The sequence below is a fragment of the Alligator sinensis genome, unplaced genomic scaffold, assembly GCF_000455745.1.
Source record: "Alligator sinensis unplaced genomic scaffold, ASM45574v1 scaffold241_1, whole genome shotgun sequence".
Taxonomy (NCBI): Eukaryota; Metazoa; Chordata; order Crocodylia; family Alligatoridae; genus Alligator; species Alligator sinensis.
Window position 1 is genome coordinate 4,083,336 of NW_005841894.1, and position 16,079 is coordinate 4,099,414.

At 43.8% G+C, this 16,079-nt stretch overlaps 1 protein-coding gene across 4 annotated transcripts in view; it reads right to left on the reverse strand.

The window, feature by feature from the left end:
- Positions 1 to 11,662, reverse strand: part of COMMD6 (COMM domain containing 6) — a 13,305-nt gene extending 1,643 nt beyond the window's left edge. For 2 of the 4 annotated variants that reach the window (XR_003092710.1, XM_014517169.2), the window contains exons 1-6: positions 11,529 to 11,660; positions 10,345 to 10,403; positions 9,670 to 9,735; positions 9,459 to 9,535; positions 6,377 to 6,545; positions 3,467 to 3,619 (exon numbers count right to left, since the gene is read on the reverse strand). Coding sequence is in view for 3 of the 4 variants with exons in the window: in XM_014517169.2 (XP_014372655.1) it covers positions 3,467 to 3,619; positions 6,377 to 6,545; positions 9,459 to 9,535; positions 9,670 to 9,735; positions 10,345 to 10,403; positions 11,529 to 11,568 (564 nt within the window). In the remaining variant the exon portion in view is untranslated. Of the gene's footprint in view, positions 1 to 456; positions 512 to 3,466; positions 3,620 to 6,376; positions 6,546 to 9,458; positions 9,536 to 9,669; positions 9,736 to 10,344; positions 10,404 to 11,528 lie in introns of all 4 variants that reach the window. The other 2 variants (XM_014517168.2, XM_025197334.1) reach the window with 2 other exon arrangements.
- Positions 11,663 to 16,079: the final 4,417 nt, after the last annotated feature.

The following is a 16,079-nucleotide window of genomic DNA, read 5'->3' on the forward strand; positions in this document are numbered from 1 at the left end:
CTACCCACCCCCCGCAGACACACCCACACCCAACATACACCCCCCCACAATATGCAAGAGTAAGACTTCATTTTAAGCCATTGTGCAATCACCTCCATGTATGCTATACAAACATGTAAACCAAGACAAAAAAATTTTTTAAAATCAAATTAAAGAATGTTTTAGATGTTTGTTTTTTAGAATATAAATTTGGTATTTTTCTGGTTCCAAGACAGCAAAATCCCTTGCTGAAAGGAGTATTTTTTGGGGGCAAGGGGAAGGACTTCTGGTGGCAAAGGCCAGGAGGTAGGGGGTGAGACTTTCAGTCCCAAGAGAGCAACCAGGGGTCAGGGCACCTGTCAAGGGGCAGGGTTAACCAAGTAGCTCTCAACAGCTTGCCAAAACTCAGTAAGTGGCCCACCACCCAAAGGAATTGCCCGCCCCCTATTCTAACATTTCAGAAAAAATAGTAGTTACCTTATGCTTTTCTATGTTTTTTCAGTAAAGGATCTACCTTTGCGCATATAGAAGCCTAGTTTCAAAATAAAATGTTCATTAGCCTCATTACATCACTAGGTCACTGACAAATGTTCATCTGAAGGCACGATGGGATCCAATCTGCAATCCCAACTATCACGCCTCCTGCCATGCCACACATTCATAGATTCATATATGCTGATACATAGATGTTAGGGGCAGGAAGGGACCTCACGAGGTCATCAGGTCCAGCCCCCCTGCACTTGGGCAGGTAAGACTGCTGGGGTCAGATGACCCCAGCAAGGTGCACATCAAGATTTTTTTTTTTTTTTTTTTTTTTTAAAAAAAACAGCTCTCCAGGGTAGGCAATTGTTCCACCTCTGACGACAATCGGTTCCAGACCCTTGGTCCTCGAATCGTAAAGAACTTTCTCCTTACGTCTAATCTGAAGTGATTTTCAAACAGCTTGTGGCCATTGGTTCTTGTCTTCCCCTGGGGTGCCTTGGTGAACAAGTGCTCCCCCAGGCCCTGATGTATACAAGGAGCATACTTAGAGACTGCCTTCAAGTTCCCTCTAAGTCTTTTCTTCAGGCTGAATGGTCCCATGTCTTTCAGTCTCTCCTCATATGACCTGCTCTCTAGACCTCTAATCATGTGCAAGATTCATAGCAGAAGATGTAATTTTGGGATTGGGAATCCTATTGGCTAGTGCAGGGAGAGTCCAGCATCGTTATCTTGAGTTCCCCCTGTGCTGGCAAGGTACCTGACAAATAGCTGATTAATGGCTGGCTCCTAGGACACAGAGGCTCAAACTGACCTGCGGGCAGTCCCTGGAGCCAGCTGACGATTGGCAGATTGGGAGTGCTCTGTGGCTCATCACAGAGAGCTCCCAATCAGCTGATCATCAGCAGGATGGGGACTGCACCAGGGATGCCCAGTGCAGTCCAGAGCACGAGGACAGTCAGCTGACTGTCGGCTGCAGAGATACCACTAGCCACATTCAGGTTGAGGCACAATATCAACTGGTCATAAAGTTATTATACATATTGTGTGTAGTAACTTTCTGGCTGGTTTCCACTTTTTACTGTGCTATTAATCACTTGAATGTGTTGCCAGTTTACACTTTAAGACACAATTAACTGGAGGGGTATGCTGCAATGGGTCTTAGAGTCAGAGAAGCAAAAGACAGTAAAATTCACAGGTGGGCAAAATGATTAGAGACCAAAAGACAGCTGCTGATGATCAAAGTGAACAGTATCACTGGACTGGTATGTAGGAATGGTACAGCAGCATACGTCATGGTTCCTGGGACAAAGAGGATGTGGCAACTTCCAGTTTGCAGCTGCCTTTTTGGCCCCCCGAAGTGGGCACCTGGGCTGGTTGCCCCTATTATCACCCCTGCCCCCATTACGCAAGTGTCATACCAAACAAAGAGTAACAGCAACAGTGGGGTACTCCACACCCATAGAACATTTCAGAAAGTCTACCAATATCATTATTGCTACAGACTAGGAAACCAGGATACAAACATCCCTTTAATGTAGTGGTTTTCAAAATGTGGTGCGTGCCCCCCTGAGGGGCATGAAGGAATGTTGTGGATGGGGATGTAGCACAGAGGGGTGAGGGCAAAAAGTTTGCAAGGAGCCAACACCACTGCAGCCTTGGGGGGGAGAGGGGGGGAAGGGTGAAGGGGCAGGGAGGCCAAAGCAGGCTCCGCCAGGGGGCTGCTACACCTCTGGAAGCCCAGCACGGCGGGCACGCAGCCTAGAGCCACAGTGGGGCTGAGGCAGGAGGCACAGGAGCCATGGTGGGTGCAGCCTGCCCCATCAAGCCAAGCCAAGCCAACTGCTAGGATATGGGGTGCCCTGTGCCTGGCTGCACTGCTCCTCTGGGATGAGGGGGGCACAAATACAATTGTAGTTCAAATTGGGGGCTCAGCTCAAAAAGTTTGAATACCACTGCTTTAATGGCCATTACAAATAGGGCCACACATGCCACAGAAGGCAGTGTACGATATCCCATATAAAGGGTCTAGATTTTTCAATCTGTAGAAGAGTAATCATTGTGAAGAACCATTTTAAACAAAAGGAAAGTTATTACATCTGTTCCAAGCCTCCTTGATCTTTTTTTCCCCCCAGCCAGATTACTCTGTGCTCTGGAGATTGTGTAAAAGACCCACACAACCAAGAAAAGAATGCGACTGTTACTGCTTAATTATGCAGAACACAATAAAAATCAACCACACACGTGCTGTTCCTAAGTTATTACACAGGAGAGAAGAGACAACTTTCTCTCGACTTTCACTTATTGTAGCAGCAGCTTTAAAAACATCCCTCCCTCACATTTCCACAACAATGCAATTTTTCAAGTGGCCTCACCACTTCAAAAATAAGAGAAATGGGGTTTCTCAGTTTATTTGTTTGGGGTACGTGTGAAGTTGTGGTCACTCTTATTTTCTAGGTTTCTTCTTTAGCTAGCACAAATGTTAGTTTTCACTATTAACTGACATGAGGACTTGCTGTTTAGGTGATGTGTTACTTTTACACCCCCTAGGAGTTAATATGTAGGACTATAATTACACTTCTAAATCACTCTGTTTACATACTAGAAACTTAGCTGAACCAACAGCAAACAAAGTGGAAGCAGGAGGCAGTATGATCAGAGCACCTGACTCACACTCCAAAGAGCTTGGTTCTACACCCAGTTCTGCCAGTCATTTTCTGAGTGATTTTGGACAAGCTGCTTTGCTTCACTGTCAGGAGGTGGTTTACTTCGGGATAAATCACTTTTTAGCTTGGAATTTGTAGGCCAGAGTTCCTAAAAAGGAGTAATTGAGTTCCACATCTTAAGCCAACTGATTATTAGTCAGAAAAGTATGGAGAAGTGCTTATTCAAATCATCCTCTTCCAATTTGAAGATTAGTAAAATAAAAGCACATTTCCCTAACTGCAATTTCTATTAAGTAAAACATTCTTAAGGAGACCAACTTCTATGAAACTAGAATACAAACCTGGAACTGTGGCATTGTCATTTCAAAAGACTTGCTTGTTATCTGGCCAGAAGGGTCTGCCACTTTTAGTGTCATTGTAACATAAGGGTATTTAAGAGACCTGCAGCTGTCAGAGCTCACTGCCATTCCCAATTTCCATTGAATATCTATAAGCTGAAGGGAAAAAACAAAAACCCAGAATAAATTTTAAACACAATTTCCAATCTATTCTACTGTCACTACACTATCAGCAGCAATACATTAGTCTAACAGAATAGCTAGAGCATGCACTATATTCCACTAAGAAAAACAGAAAGACAAAAGGAGATGTTATGCAATATATTCTGGTTTCAATACAGAACTCTACAGGTCTCCTTTTCTTTTCTCTTTTTTTTTTCCCCTTGCAAAGATCAAACTGAAAATTCCCCAAATAAGTGCCAATTAAGTAAAAACTTACCTCAACTATAAGTGAATACACTGTATGCAAAAACTACTATTTAAGAGAAACAGAAACATGAGCTTCATTTTCTCAAGGTCTCTAACATGTAGCATTTAGCTTCCTAATCAATCATGCCCATGGCAAAACAAACAAGAGCTGGCACTGGAGGCAAACCCTGCAGAAGTGGGGGATCAGCAGGGGGTTGCACAGATTCCAAGAGCTGGGCAGGCAAGAACTTTACCTATGCCAGGAACTCCTACACAATCAAAACCTGAGCTGCTGCTGCCTTTGCTGCGTATGCTCTACTCACCCCAGCTATTGTTCTTAAAAGCAGCAGCAGCTGGGGATTGTTTTGGAGTTCCTGGTATGGGTATGCTGCTGCGGTGCAGACTCTTGTGGGTTGGGGGCGTGATTCTGGTGCTCCTCCTAACTTGATGACCAGAGTGGGTACCCCTCTCGCCCACTCCTAGTTACTCTACTGAATCACACTATAATTATCTGCTAGGCCTGTGTGAATAGGGAAATATTTGATTAAGATATGGACTCGGCCGATTCGCAGGACAGTAATTTGATTTGGCCCACTGTCCTGAATCAATTCGGCTGAATTGGCTTTGGAAGATTCAACGCTGATTCGGAGAGATTTGGCCATAGACTATAACGGGGAAATCACCAAAATACCTATAACTGTGTCATTTTTTTTTTTTTGCATATTTGGATGAAAACAGTAGGGGTGGTAGCCCCTGCTGAGGCCATGAAGCCTGCCAGGTTTCAAGGAGATAGGTGCAGGGGTTGCTGGGAAACTGCACCTCAAAAACTCACGACATGTGTGACTGTGCGTGTGTTAAGGTGCAGCAGGATGAAACCAGCAGGGATGGTACCCTGCAGCAGGGGGCCTTCCCGGTGCTCAGGCAGGAACAGCTCACAAAAGGGACAGAAAGGCTGCAAACAGAGACTTATGTGCTGTTTCTATGTCTCTCCCCCAGAGCACTGTGATTGGAAGTGCTCAGTTCCTGTTCCCCTGAAAGAATCAATTCAGAGGCTTTTTTTGGTCTCCCGATTCAATTTAGATTCAGTAATTTGGCCTCTGAATCTTCTCTGAACTGAATCAGCAACCGAAGCTTCACACACCCCTATTATCTGACCTTAATTAGCAGTCCCCTCTAAGTCCAAATGGAGAGTTGTTATACAAGAACAGCTGGAATAGCAATGATGAGACACCAAAGGTAAGTTTTAGCATGGCAAAAAAAACCAAACAAACAAAAATCTTGCAAAAATAGTTAAGTGAAATTCTGTGGACTGTCTTTTGAAAGATAACCCCAAACACCCACAAACTGCAAGTACAACTCCTGAGGAGGAGAATCCAAGAGAACTTTCACAAGGTCACCATCTTCATGAAGCTCTAAACCATAAAATCCTCTTTACTGCCAAACGCCTAAATAAAGGGAATTGGAACAATGCAAACACTGGTCCAAAATTTTTGTTTCAGAGTACTTCATAGCCATAAGTAAGTAGTCTTAAAGTACAGTGTAAACACTACTGCTTAACAAAAGGCAGAAGACGAATTCAGCAGGTCAGTACTGAATTAGCCATTTGCTTTTCTATTTTGTAATACTGGTAAGTGCATTTCATTTTAAACCACAGGAAGGATCTGGGGATCCACAAGGATTTAAATACAGGTCAGTAGCCAGGCATTAAATTTCACTTGTCCAGACAACATTTTTTTTCCTGGCTTACTAGCTGCAAGTACTGAAGAATGTCTACATTTACGATAAAAACAAAAACAAAAAGGATTCCTTCAGAGAAATGTAAACTCAACAGATGTCAATTTCAACTATTCAAGCTAAAAGTGATTAAACAATTACTATGAAAACAGAGTAACTGTGATTATGGTTTGTCAGTTTTGAAAACTTCACCATACTACTAAGAACTGAAAGCTTATTGATATTATTATTCACAATGAAAAAATTGCGTTAAACACATACTTGGGCTGCCATGTTCAGCAACAGAAAGATCATGCTACTAATTATTTATATCAGATATACATGACTGAAGGGCATTCAATCCTAGCTTCCACTTTTAAAACCAGGGATTAAAGTCCTTAATAGGGCAAAGCATGCCTTATCAGTTCATTACATTCTCAGTTTGGATTGGACACGTGCAGAAAAAATAAAATTTCTGCTGCCAGCAAAATGTGCCAGCTGTTTTTGCTCAATAAAGACATTTCAGGAAACAAAGCAGAAAACAAGATCCAGAATGGATACCCACATTAGGTCTTTTTGCTATGGCTGAATTTGTCATCTTCATCGCTTGTAATACTCCAAAGGTAGACAATTGTGGGACCTTTTTTATTTTGGAAGGTATGCATAGGTACTCACCTTGGTCTAACAAAAAGAAAACTTTCTGATTTTTGTACACTTAAAAAGAATCATAATGTGGTTTTAAAGTTGATTTAAGATGCTGCTCACGTTAACCAAAAGTTTTAAGTTAATTACCTGCCCCACTGTTGCCATATTTCTAGCTTCCTCTGACACACTGATAGATTTACCCCGCTCATTCCATACGTGGCAAATGACCTGAATTGCATGTTTTGGCAGCACATTGACTGTACTGCTCAGGCTGGTAGAGAGTTCTTCTGCAGAGATATTGTTTTTGGCAGCTGTGCTGTAAACAGATCCAAAAGACAGACGTCAACATTTTGTGTTTCAGAAATTTAGGGATTGGTCTCTCACGCCAGATGGGCAAAAGGATTTCCATTAGCTCTCTCCGTCTATATTTTGTATTTTGCTAGCTATATTTTAATTAAAAAATAATAATAATAATAATAATAATAATAATACATAATGATTTTTATTTAACCCCCCCTCCCCCCGCAAAAAAACAACTTATATTATGACAGTCTATATTTATACAAACAAGTAGGATCATATTTTGTTCTCTAATGCACATGCCTAGTTTCAGACTGAGACACTGTTTTCTGGATGTGTATAGCACATAGGAAACCACAGTACTAATGGAAACCTTTAAGCTATGGCACCTTAAAAAAAAAGGTTATTGAAAGCTCTGTATGTGTGCATGCACATAAATAGCATAATAAATACTGGGTATCATAGTATTATTTATGAGTACTTAGGGAATAGGAGGCAGTGACCCAAAGAGTTCTTAGTTTAAAAATTATCCTGAGTCAAATAAAATAATGTGCCCAAGTAAAGATGTAGTAAATTCAGAGCAAGAGAGAAAAACATGGCACAAAAACCTCACAACAAGGCAATCCTAAAGAAGACCCCCCCCCCCCCAACACAAAAAAAAAAAAAAAAAACAAAACCCCAACAATACTACAGGTATTAGTCACGCCAGCCCTCTTCCATGATCTCAAAGAGCCCGGTTGAGAATACATGCTACATACACGCATGCACACACACGAGCCGTCCAGTAAATAGCTAGTGCTATTTATAGTTTTTGGTATTCTGTAAATAAAACCATGCAGTGCCCCTGCTGAATTCTCTAGAGTGCGTACAAAAATATTTTAAACAATTCTGGGTTTAGGTTAGCAATTCATCCTCAGGATTCTTCAATTTTATAAAGTAGAAAAAAAATCCCAGCAGGATAATAATAATAGAAAAAACAATGTCTAGCACCCATCTTTATCATAATGAAAACGTATACTATAAGAATGTATATATTTCACATAACTTCCCAAGAAAGCTTGTCTGTTCAAGTCAGAAGCTAGCATGCCTGAAGAAAGAACAGGTTAGAGACTATTTAGAAAAGCTGGATGTGTACAAGTCCATGGGGTAGTATGGGATGCACCCGAGGGTCTAAGGGAGATGGGTGATGTGACTGCAGAGACACTGGCTATATCTTTGAAAACTCATGATGATCAAGAAAGGTCCCAGATGACTGGAAAGGACAAACAGTGTCCATATTTAAGAAAAGGGAAAAGGAGGATCCAGGGAACTCCGGATCAGTCAGCCTCACCTCAGTCCCTAGATAAATCATGGAGCAGATCCTCAAGGAATCCATTTCTAAGCACTTGGAGGAGAAAAAGGTGATTAGGAACAGTCAACATGGATTCACTAGGGGCAAGTCATGCCTGACCAATCTGATGTCTTCTATGACGAAGTGACTGGCTCTATGGATGTGGGAAGACCAGTGGATGTGATGTAACTTGATTTTAGCAAGGCTTTTGATATAGTCTCCCACAACATTCTTGCAGGCAAGCTAAGGAAGTACAGGTTGGATGAATGGACTGCAAGGTGGATAGAAAACTGGCTGAAGCACCAGGCTCAGAGAGTAGTAATCAATGGTTCAATGTCTAGTTCGGAGCTGGTATCAAGTGGAGTGCCCCAAAGTTGGTCCTGGGGCTGGTTTTGTTCAAGGTCTTCATCAACAACCTGGAAAATGGCATAGAGTGCACCCTCAGCAAGTTTGTAGATGACACCAAGCTGAAGGGAGTAGTATATATGCTGGAGGGTAAGGCTAAGATTTAGAGTGACCTAGATAAAATTGGAGGATTGAGCCAAAAGAAATTCCATGAGGTTCAAGAAGGACAAGTGCAAAGTCCTGCACTTAGGACTGAACAATTTCATGCACTAGTACAGGCTGGGGACTGACAGGCTGGGCAGCAGTTCTTCAAGAAAAGGACCCAGTGGTTACAGTGGACAATAATATGAACCAGCAGTGTGCCTTTGTTGCCACGAAGGCTGATGGCATATTGGGCTGCATTGCTAGGAGTGTTGCTAGTAGGTCCATGGAATTGATTATTCATCACTGGTGAGGCCACATCTGGAATAATGTGCTCAGTTTTAGGATCCCCACTACAAAAAGGATGTGGACAAATTGCAAAGAGTCCAGTGGAGGCAACAAAAATGGTGAGGGAGCTGGGGCACATGACTTCTGAGGACAGGCTGAGGGAACTGGGCTTATTTAGCCTAGAGAAGAGAAGACTGAGGGGGTATTTAATAGCAGCCTTCAACTACCTGAAGGGGCGGGGGGCGTAAAAAAAGGATGGAGTTATACTGTTCTCAGTGGTGGCAGACAACAGAACAAAGAGCAAAGGTCTGAAGTTGCAGCAAGGGAAATTTAGGTTAAATATTAGGAAGAATTTTCTCACTAGGAGGGTAGTAAAACACTGGAACAGATTACCTAGAGAGGTGGTGGGAGCTCCATCCTTGGAGAACACAGCTTTGGCTGGGATGATCTAGTTGAAAATGGAGCAGTAAAAAGGTCTCCATTAACAACTTCCATTTTGATATCTTAGGTAGCCAAGTTAAACTGCTATAAAACTTGCAAACAGTCTCAAAGGAGCAATTAAGACTTCCTTTCTACATTCACTACATTTTTATAGACAGACTGGCTGAAGTGAAAAAGTTACTCAATTCAGATTTATGGTTTAATTAAAAAAAATAAAGTAAAATTGAGGGTTGAAAGGAGCCAGAATATCTTGGTTTTACATACATAAGGGAATCAAAAGAGGTCACAAACTTAACTCAATATATATTATACCCCTCAACCTTAAAAGAAAAAGAAAAAAAGAGAGAGCGATTGGAAGAGGGCAGAGACATGATTTTTGCTCACCTGAATAAAAAGGAAACGACATTAACTACCTTTGCCAAGTCACTGACAATCAATGCAATCCCAGACGTTCTAAATCGCTAGTAAAAAGAATGAGAAAATAGTTACAAAATAGCAATTCTTTAAAGCACATTTTACAATTCACTGTACAAACTGTATACCCTAATGTAAACTGTTGTAGTGGTTATGACCAACCATTACTGATGTAACTCACCTGACATAGTTCTACTGTATTCACACCTGGGATCTTACCGCAAAGATGCTGAATAATTTGCTCACACTACAAAGAAAAAAAAGTTAAATGAACAGCAGTCAAGGACAAGTACAGTTACTTAAAAAATAATATATTAACAATCTTCAGCTGAGCAGGCAACTAAAGCCAGATTTCAGTGCTTTGATTCCCTAAAATATTGGTCTGCTGTGAGAGTGAACAAGCAAGCAGTCTACTAAACTGTTAAATATGAGTATACTAAACGAGATGAGGTGACTGTATAAAGTAAGAGGTTACTACTAAAATGACACAAATACCACCAAAATTGCAAAAGAACATAGTCAAATGACTGGTCTGCTTTCTGTTAGTGGTAATTTCGAACTGACACCCATAAGGGTGCATAACTTTCCTAGTGGTAAGAGATTTCATAGATAAAACCAACAAGAAGTTGTCGGTTTTTTCAAGCTAGCTGCCCCTGCATGCCCCACTCAAGAAAAAACCATAGCAATATGAACATGAAATGGACTCAGCCTCACTGAGGAAAAGGTTTAGTCCACTTGTGCCAAAGTTCAGGGCACTTCCCTGTAATGGAAATTCGTGCCAGCAGAGATAGTCATAAACCACTTAAACTTTACAACAAATGCAGTCATAGCAATGAGTGATAGAAACATTACTCACCAGCTCTGCAAATAGGTCTTGTGGTATTGATCTAATGACATCAGCTGTATTGCCAAAATCTAAAAATAAAAATAATAAATAAATCAATCAAATCAATCAATATTAGTCAGTTAATGCCCCTGCACAAGAAAAAAAACCCAAAAAAACTTCAGGCAAGGTTTCAACCTCATGGTCTCTATAACAAGACACTGTCTGACAGGCCTAAAGAATTGATTCATTGTGACAATGTCCAAGCAGCCAGTCTGCTAAACTATTATACACAAATATACTGAAGGAGAGAAATATACAAAAAGGGAGGGAACAGGTATATTTCATGCATGCATATTGTGCCCCAAAACAAGACACGTGAAGTAACCAAATTCCAGCTTTCTGAGCAAGAACTGAATAACACGATCCAAGATTTTCAAAGCCAAAAGGGACCAATCCTTTTTGACCAATTATCATCCCGTGGTCCACTTCTGCATCAAGCTCAAAAAGCTGTTACGCACAGATGTACACGTCCCCCCACACCCCTGTCCCAAGAACGATGGCTCTGGAGCTAGAAACTTCAGAGAACTGAGATCCCCTGATGGCTGCTGTGCCCCCGAGCTGCCAGCTTCAGCGGTTTTTAGGGTTCTTCAGGATCCCCGCAGGAAGGTGCCATGAAAGTAGGAGGACTTGACATACTTGACAAAGGACACCCCAGGAAGGTGCCATTGGAAGGAGCCAAAATACCTTGGCTTTAAGTACAGAAGGGAGTGCAGGGAGCTTACACACCGAACTCCATGTCCAACACACCCCTGCACCACAGGAGGGAGGGAGGGAGGAAGGAAAGGAGGAGCATTCAACCCCCACACCCCATATCCCCCACTGCCATGCCCCAGGATACCCTTCCCCACACCCCACCTACTCCAAGACATCCTACTCCAAACCCCCTGCCCTTGCCCAAGCCCCCCCAGACACACACGCCCACCCTGCCCTGAGACGGACAGGCACACCCTTCCCTCGCCCTGGGATGGATGGATGGACAAACATCCTAGGACAGGACGAGTGGACGGACACCTTCCCCTCACGGGACAGAGGGATGGATGGATGGGGGACGGAATCCCTGCCCCAGGACAGATGGATAGACACACACACACACACCCCTAACCGGGGACGGACGGACAGACACCGTAAGCAAACCCCCACCCGCCCCAAGTCACCGAAGGGCTCCAGGGCCTTAACGAGCGCCGCCGCAGCCATCTCCGCCCACAGCGCCCAGCGCCCAGCGCTTCCGCTCCCAGCAGCACCCACCCTCACTAGCCAACACCACCAGCCCCGCCCCCTCGTGCCTCCTCTTGCCTTCCGCCGCACTTCACGCTTATTGGATGCGAGGCTGTTGCTCTGGCCCGCCCCGAGCTCTCATTGGTTGCTCAAACTGGAATTCACCGGAAGAAGGGCAAGGAAAAGGAGGGCGGGGGTTAGAAGGGTTCTCTTTCTCTCTCTTCTTGCCTTTCTTCCGCCAGGCTGGTGCCCTGGCAGGTGATGCTCAGAGACGCCTCAGTCTGCGCTCGCCAGTGATGGGCCCGGGGTGCTGTAGGGGCGGCTCTCCCTGCCTCCTTCCGCAGTGTGCTTGCTCTCAGTCAAGTCGTTAGGGTTTTTCTTCCACTCCTACCTTAAGGCTAATGAAACTGTTGATAAACCTTGCAGGAATGTTGGTCGTAGCCGTGTTGGTCTAAGGACATTGGCAGGCAAGGCGCTTTGGGTAGATGTAATATCGTTTATTAGATTTAGCTGGGCTAATAAAAGATATGGTATCTACCCAAAGCACCTTCATAAAACTTAAACTTGTTAAAGCCTGAAAGTGCACTCTCTACAAGGCACTGAATCAAATGGCCCAGAGTTAGCAGATGTCAAACTCTGTAGGATACAGCTGGAGTGTTGTGGTTGTGATGGGATTGTCTGAAAGGCAAAGATTTATTTTATTTTATTTTGGTGATATCTTTTATTGGACCAACTGTTAGCTGGGAAAGATGTTGAACAAGTTTCCCAACATCAAGTGCCCTTCCTCAAATCTCAGGTCCAAGGAAGGGCACTTCATGCCCCAAATATTGTCCAACAGCTCTCCCAACTATCCAGTTGGTCCAGTAAAAAGATACCACAAAAAATCTGTGACACTTTGTATGGTATTGAACCCCATCCTGCAGACCAGCTTTTTCACGTGACCACAGCATGGCACTGGGGAGTGCTGGCACTGCACTGTGATGGGATGATGCAGCACAGTCATTCAGTAGTGTTTTTCCAAATCAGGACAGGTGGCAACTCTGGTTTTCACCCATGGATTTTCATTTAAAAATATATACTCTGACATGACATTTTTCCCCATACAAGTTTTATAACATTCCATTATGTTTCATTTTAAAATTCCAATAAAACTTGTTATCTTATTATTATATAATTAAGAGGTCCCTTCCAGCCCCTAACATCTATGAATCTATTAATTAGTCATGACTATTCATATTGAAAATAATCTTACTGAGCAATATAACATAACAACTTGTGGCAGTGCTGGTTGATCTGCACTCCATGATTTCACATTCAATTGAATGAAAATTTTCCTCCAAAAGGGATGTGTTATTGTGTGCCATTAAGGACCTGTTTATTGTTGTCAGTAAGAAGCACCATATGTTGATGTGCCACTGTCCTGTGTAGTCACGGCCTCTCCCTTCGCAATTCAATAATTATTTATGTATATGCTACTGCATAGTACAGACCTTTATTATATTATGTTTGGCAAAATATCCTGCATCAGACAAGTCAGACTTGCCTTCAGTAGCAGGGGACTGGGAAGGTCCCATTAGTTTTGCATGCCTCAACTGGGTGACTCATGTACACGCTGTTCTGTGCTCATCACTATAGTACCTACCTTCTAGTAGTGCATTAAGTGACATGACTAACATGTGGAATGTTGCTTGTTCTTTCCCTCTCCAGGCAGAGAAATATGCTCAGTGGAACGTCTTATTTTATTTTCTTCTGTTTTTAACATACATGTTGCTATATATTGATGCTACAGAAAGCAAGGTCAAAATGTTTGAGATGTAGGAGTGGCTTAGGTATAGTTGATGCTGCCTTGGAGGAGGTTAATGGACCTCTTGATATCCCTTTCATCCTATTTTCTATGATTCTGCATAATGCACCTTGCATTTGGAGCTAAAAATTGAGAGGCTTGTAATACTCCTAGTTCCTGAGGGAGTTCATGTCACAGCCTCAAAATGGCCCCTAACAAAGGTCTACTTTCCATGTAGATGTGGCCATATTCTCTTATACCTTAGTGTAAAAAGTGTTAATGTGCCAGAGGAGCTGTCAATCCCAAAATTCAACTGCAAGCTTTAGGTCACTTTTTAAATATCCTGGGCATTAAAAATAAGGGCTAAATTCTTGAATTTCATTCAGTATTTTATGGGCAGCCAATGTACAAGGTGGAAGACAAGTCTGATGAGCTCACAGTAATGCAGGCTGCTGCACCATTCTGTACTAGCTGGAGATTCCTATACACAGGTCTTCATACCCACACGTTGCATTGCTGTAGTCCAGGAAAGAGGTAACAAAGATGTAAATAAACAAGGCCAAGATCACAGGATGGAATGGAATTTCCTAACCAGCTGTAGATGACAGAAAGTATTATTTGTGAATATTGCTATGTGAGAGCAATTGCGCATTTCAAAATCTTAAATGTATTGATCTTCAGAAGTTTAGGTTGTAGCCGTGTTGGTCTAAGGACATAGGCAGACAAGGTTCCTTGGGTGAATTTGATATTTTTTATTAGACCAACCCAAATGGTTGGAGAATAGTTATTAAGCAAGCTTTTGGGTTCAAAAACCCTTCCTCAGGCAAAGGAAGCTTCAGCAGTTGGTGTGTGCTCTTCCTGGATGGAATGAAAAGTCATCTGCATTCCATCCAGGAAGAGCACACACCAACTGCTGAAGCTTCCTTAGCCTGACGAAGGGTTTTTGAACCCGAAAGCTTGCTTAATAACTATTCTCCAACCATTTGGGTTGGTCTAATAAAAAATATCAAATTCACCCAAGGAACCTTGTCTGCCTTGATCTTCAGAATGTCTCTGTGAAAAAGGAAAGCATAATAATTCCCATTTAACTGGATGGACACTGAGAGACAGAAAGGCTTATGCATCTAGTGTTACACTTGATATTTGTGGCAGAACAGGAGATTAATTGGATGTCAAACATCCTAGACTGGCATGCAAAGCACTGGCCCATGCTTTTCACAGAAGTCCAAGTGTACTCCTAATCAGGGTACGAATTAAGGGGGAACTTGGGGTGGCTGAGCCGCCCCATAAGAAATGAGAGCCCCGCTGTAAGATTTGAAAATCATAACCTGGGGGGGGTCTCTGATCCGATTGCTTCTTCACTTAGGCGGACTTGTTAATCAGTGAACCAGTTTAATTTTCTTTTGCAGACCCCCAAGATTCATAGATTCATAGATGTTAGGGTCGGAAGGGACCTCAATAGATCAAGTCCGACCCCCTGCATAGGCAGGAAAGAGGGCTGGGTCTAGATGACCCCAGCTTGATGCCTATCTAACCTCCTCTTGAAGACCCCGGTAGGGGAGAGTACCACCTCCCTTGGGAGCCCGTTCCAGACCTTGGCCACTCTAACTGTGAAGAAGTTCTTCCTAATGTCCAATCTAAATCTGCTCTCTGCTAGCTTGTGGCCATTATTTCTTGTAACCCCCGGGGGGGGCCTTGGTGAATAAAACCTCACCAATTGCCTCTCAACCTTCTCTTGTGGAGGCTGAAGAGGTCCAGGTCCCCCAGTCTCTCCTCATAGGGCTTGGTCTGCAAGCCCTTAACCATACGAGTGGCCCTTCTCTGGACCCTCTCCAGGTTATCTGCATCCCTCTTGAAGTGCAGTGCCCAGAATTGCATGCAGTACTCCAACTGCGGTCTGACCAGCGCCCGATAGAGGGGAAGTATCACCTCCTTGGACCTATTCGTCATGCATCTGCTGATGCAAGATAAAGTGCCATTGGCTTTTCTGATGGCTTCGTCACACTGCCGACTCATGTTCATCTTAGAGTCCACTAGGACTCCAAGATCCCTTTCCACTTCCGTGCCACCCAGCAGGTCATTCCCTAGGCTGTAGGTGTGCCGGAAATTTTTCCTCCCTAGGTGCAGTACTTTGCATTTCTCCTTGTTGAACTGCATTCTGGAAGGAAGGAAGGCTCCTTCCCTGCTGTCCTCTAACGGGGCCTGCACAGCTCAGCGTGTGTGACCCGGAGTGGCAGGGAAGAATGGGGCCATGTAGGGATCTCCTTGCCTCTGCGCACTGCCCTGGCCATGTGTCTTCCATGTATGGGGACAGTAAGAGAAGTGGCACAGGGTTGTGCCACTCACTGCAGGGCCACACAGAGCTCACAGGAGGCCTCAGGGGAGGGCAGCAGGGCAGGAGCCCGCAGTGGGCCTGCGCTGCGCACAGATCTGGGGGGCATGGGTTCCCCGTGCCCTGGCACTGTCCTGGCAATGCATCCTCCACACACGGGACTGCAGTGAGTGGCACACTCCCGCACTACTTTCCCTGCTCCCCCTGTATGTGAAGAATGTGTGGCCGGGCAGTGCGGAACTCACAGCACCAAGGGGATCCCTGTGTATCTCCGCTGATCCCTGCCACTCAGGGTTGCACTTGCCGGACTTCGGAGACCCCAGGGGAGAGCAGCAGGGTGGGAGCCCGAACCTGCAGCAGGCAGCCTGTGCCCCC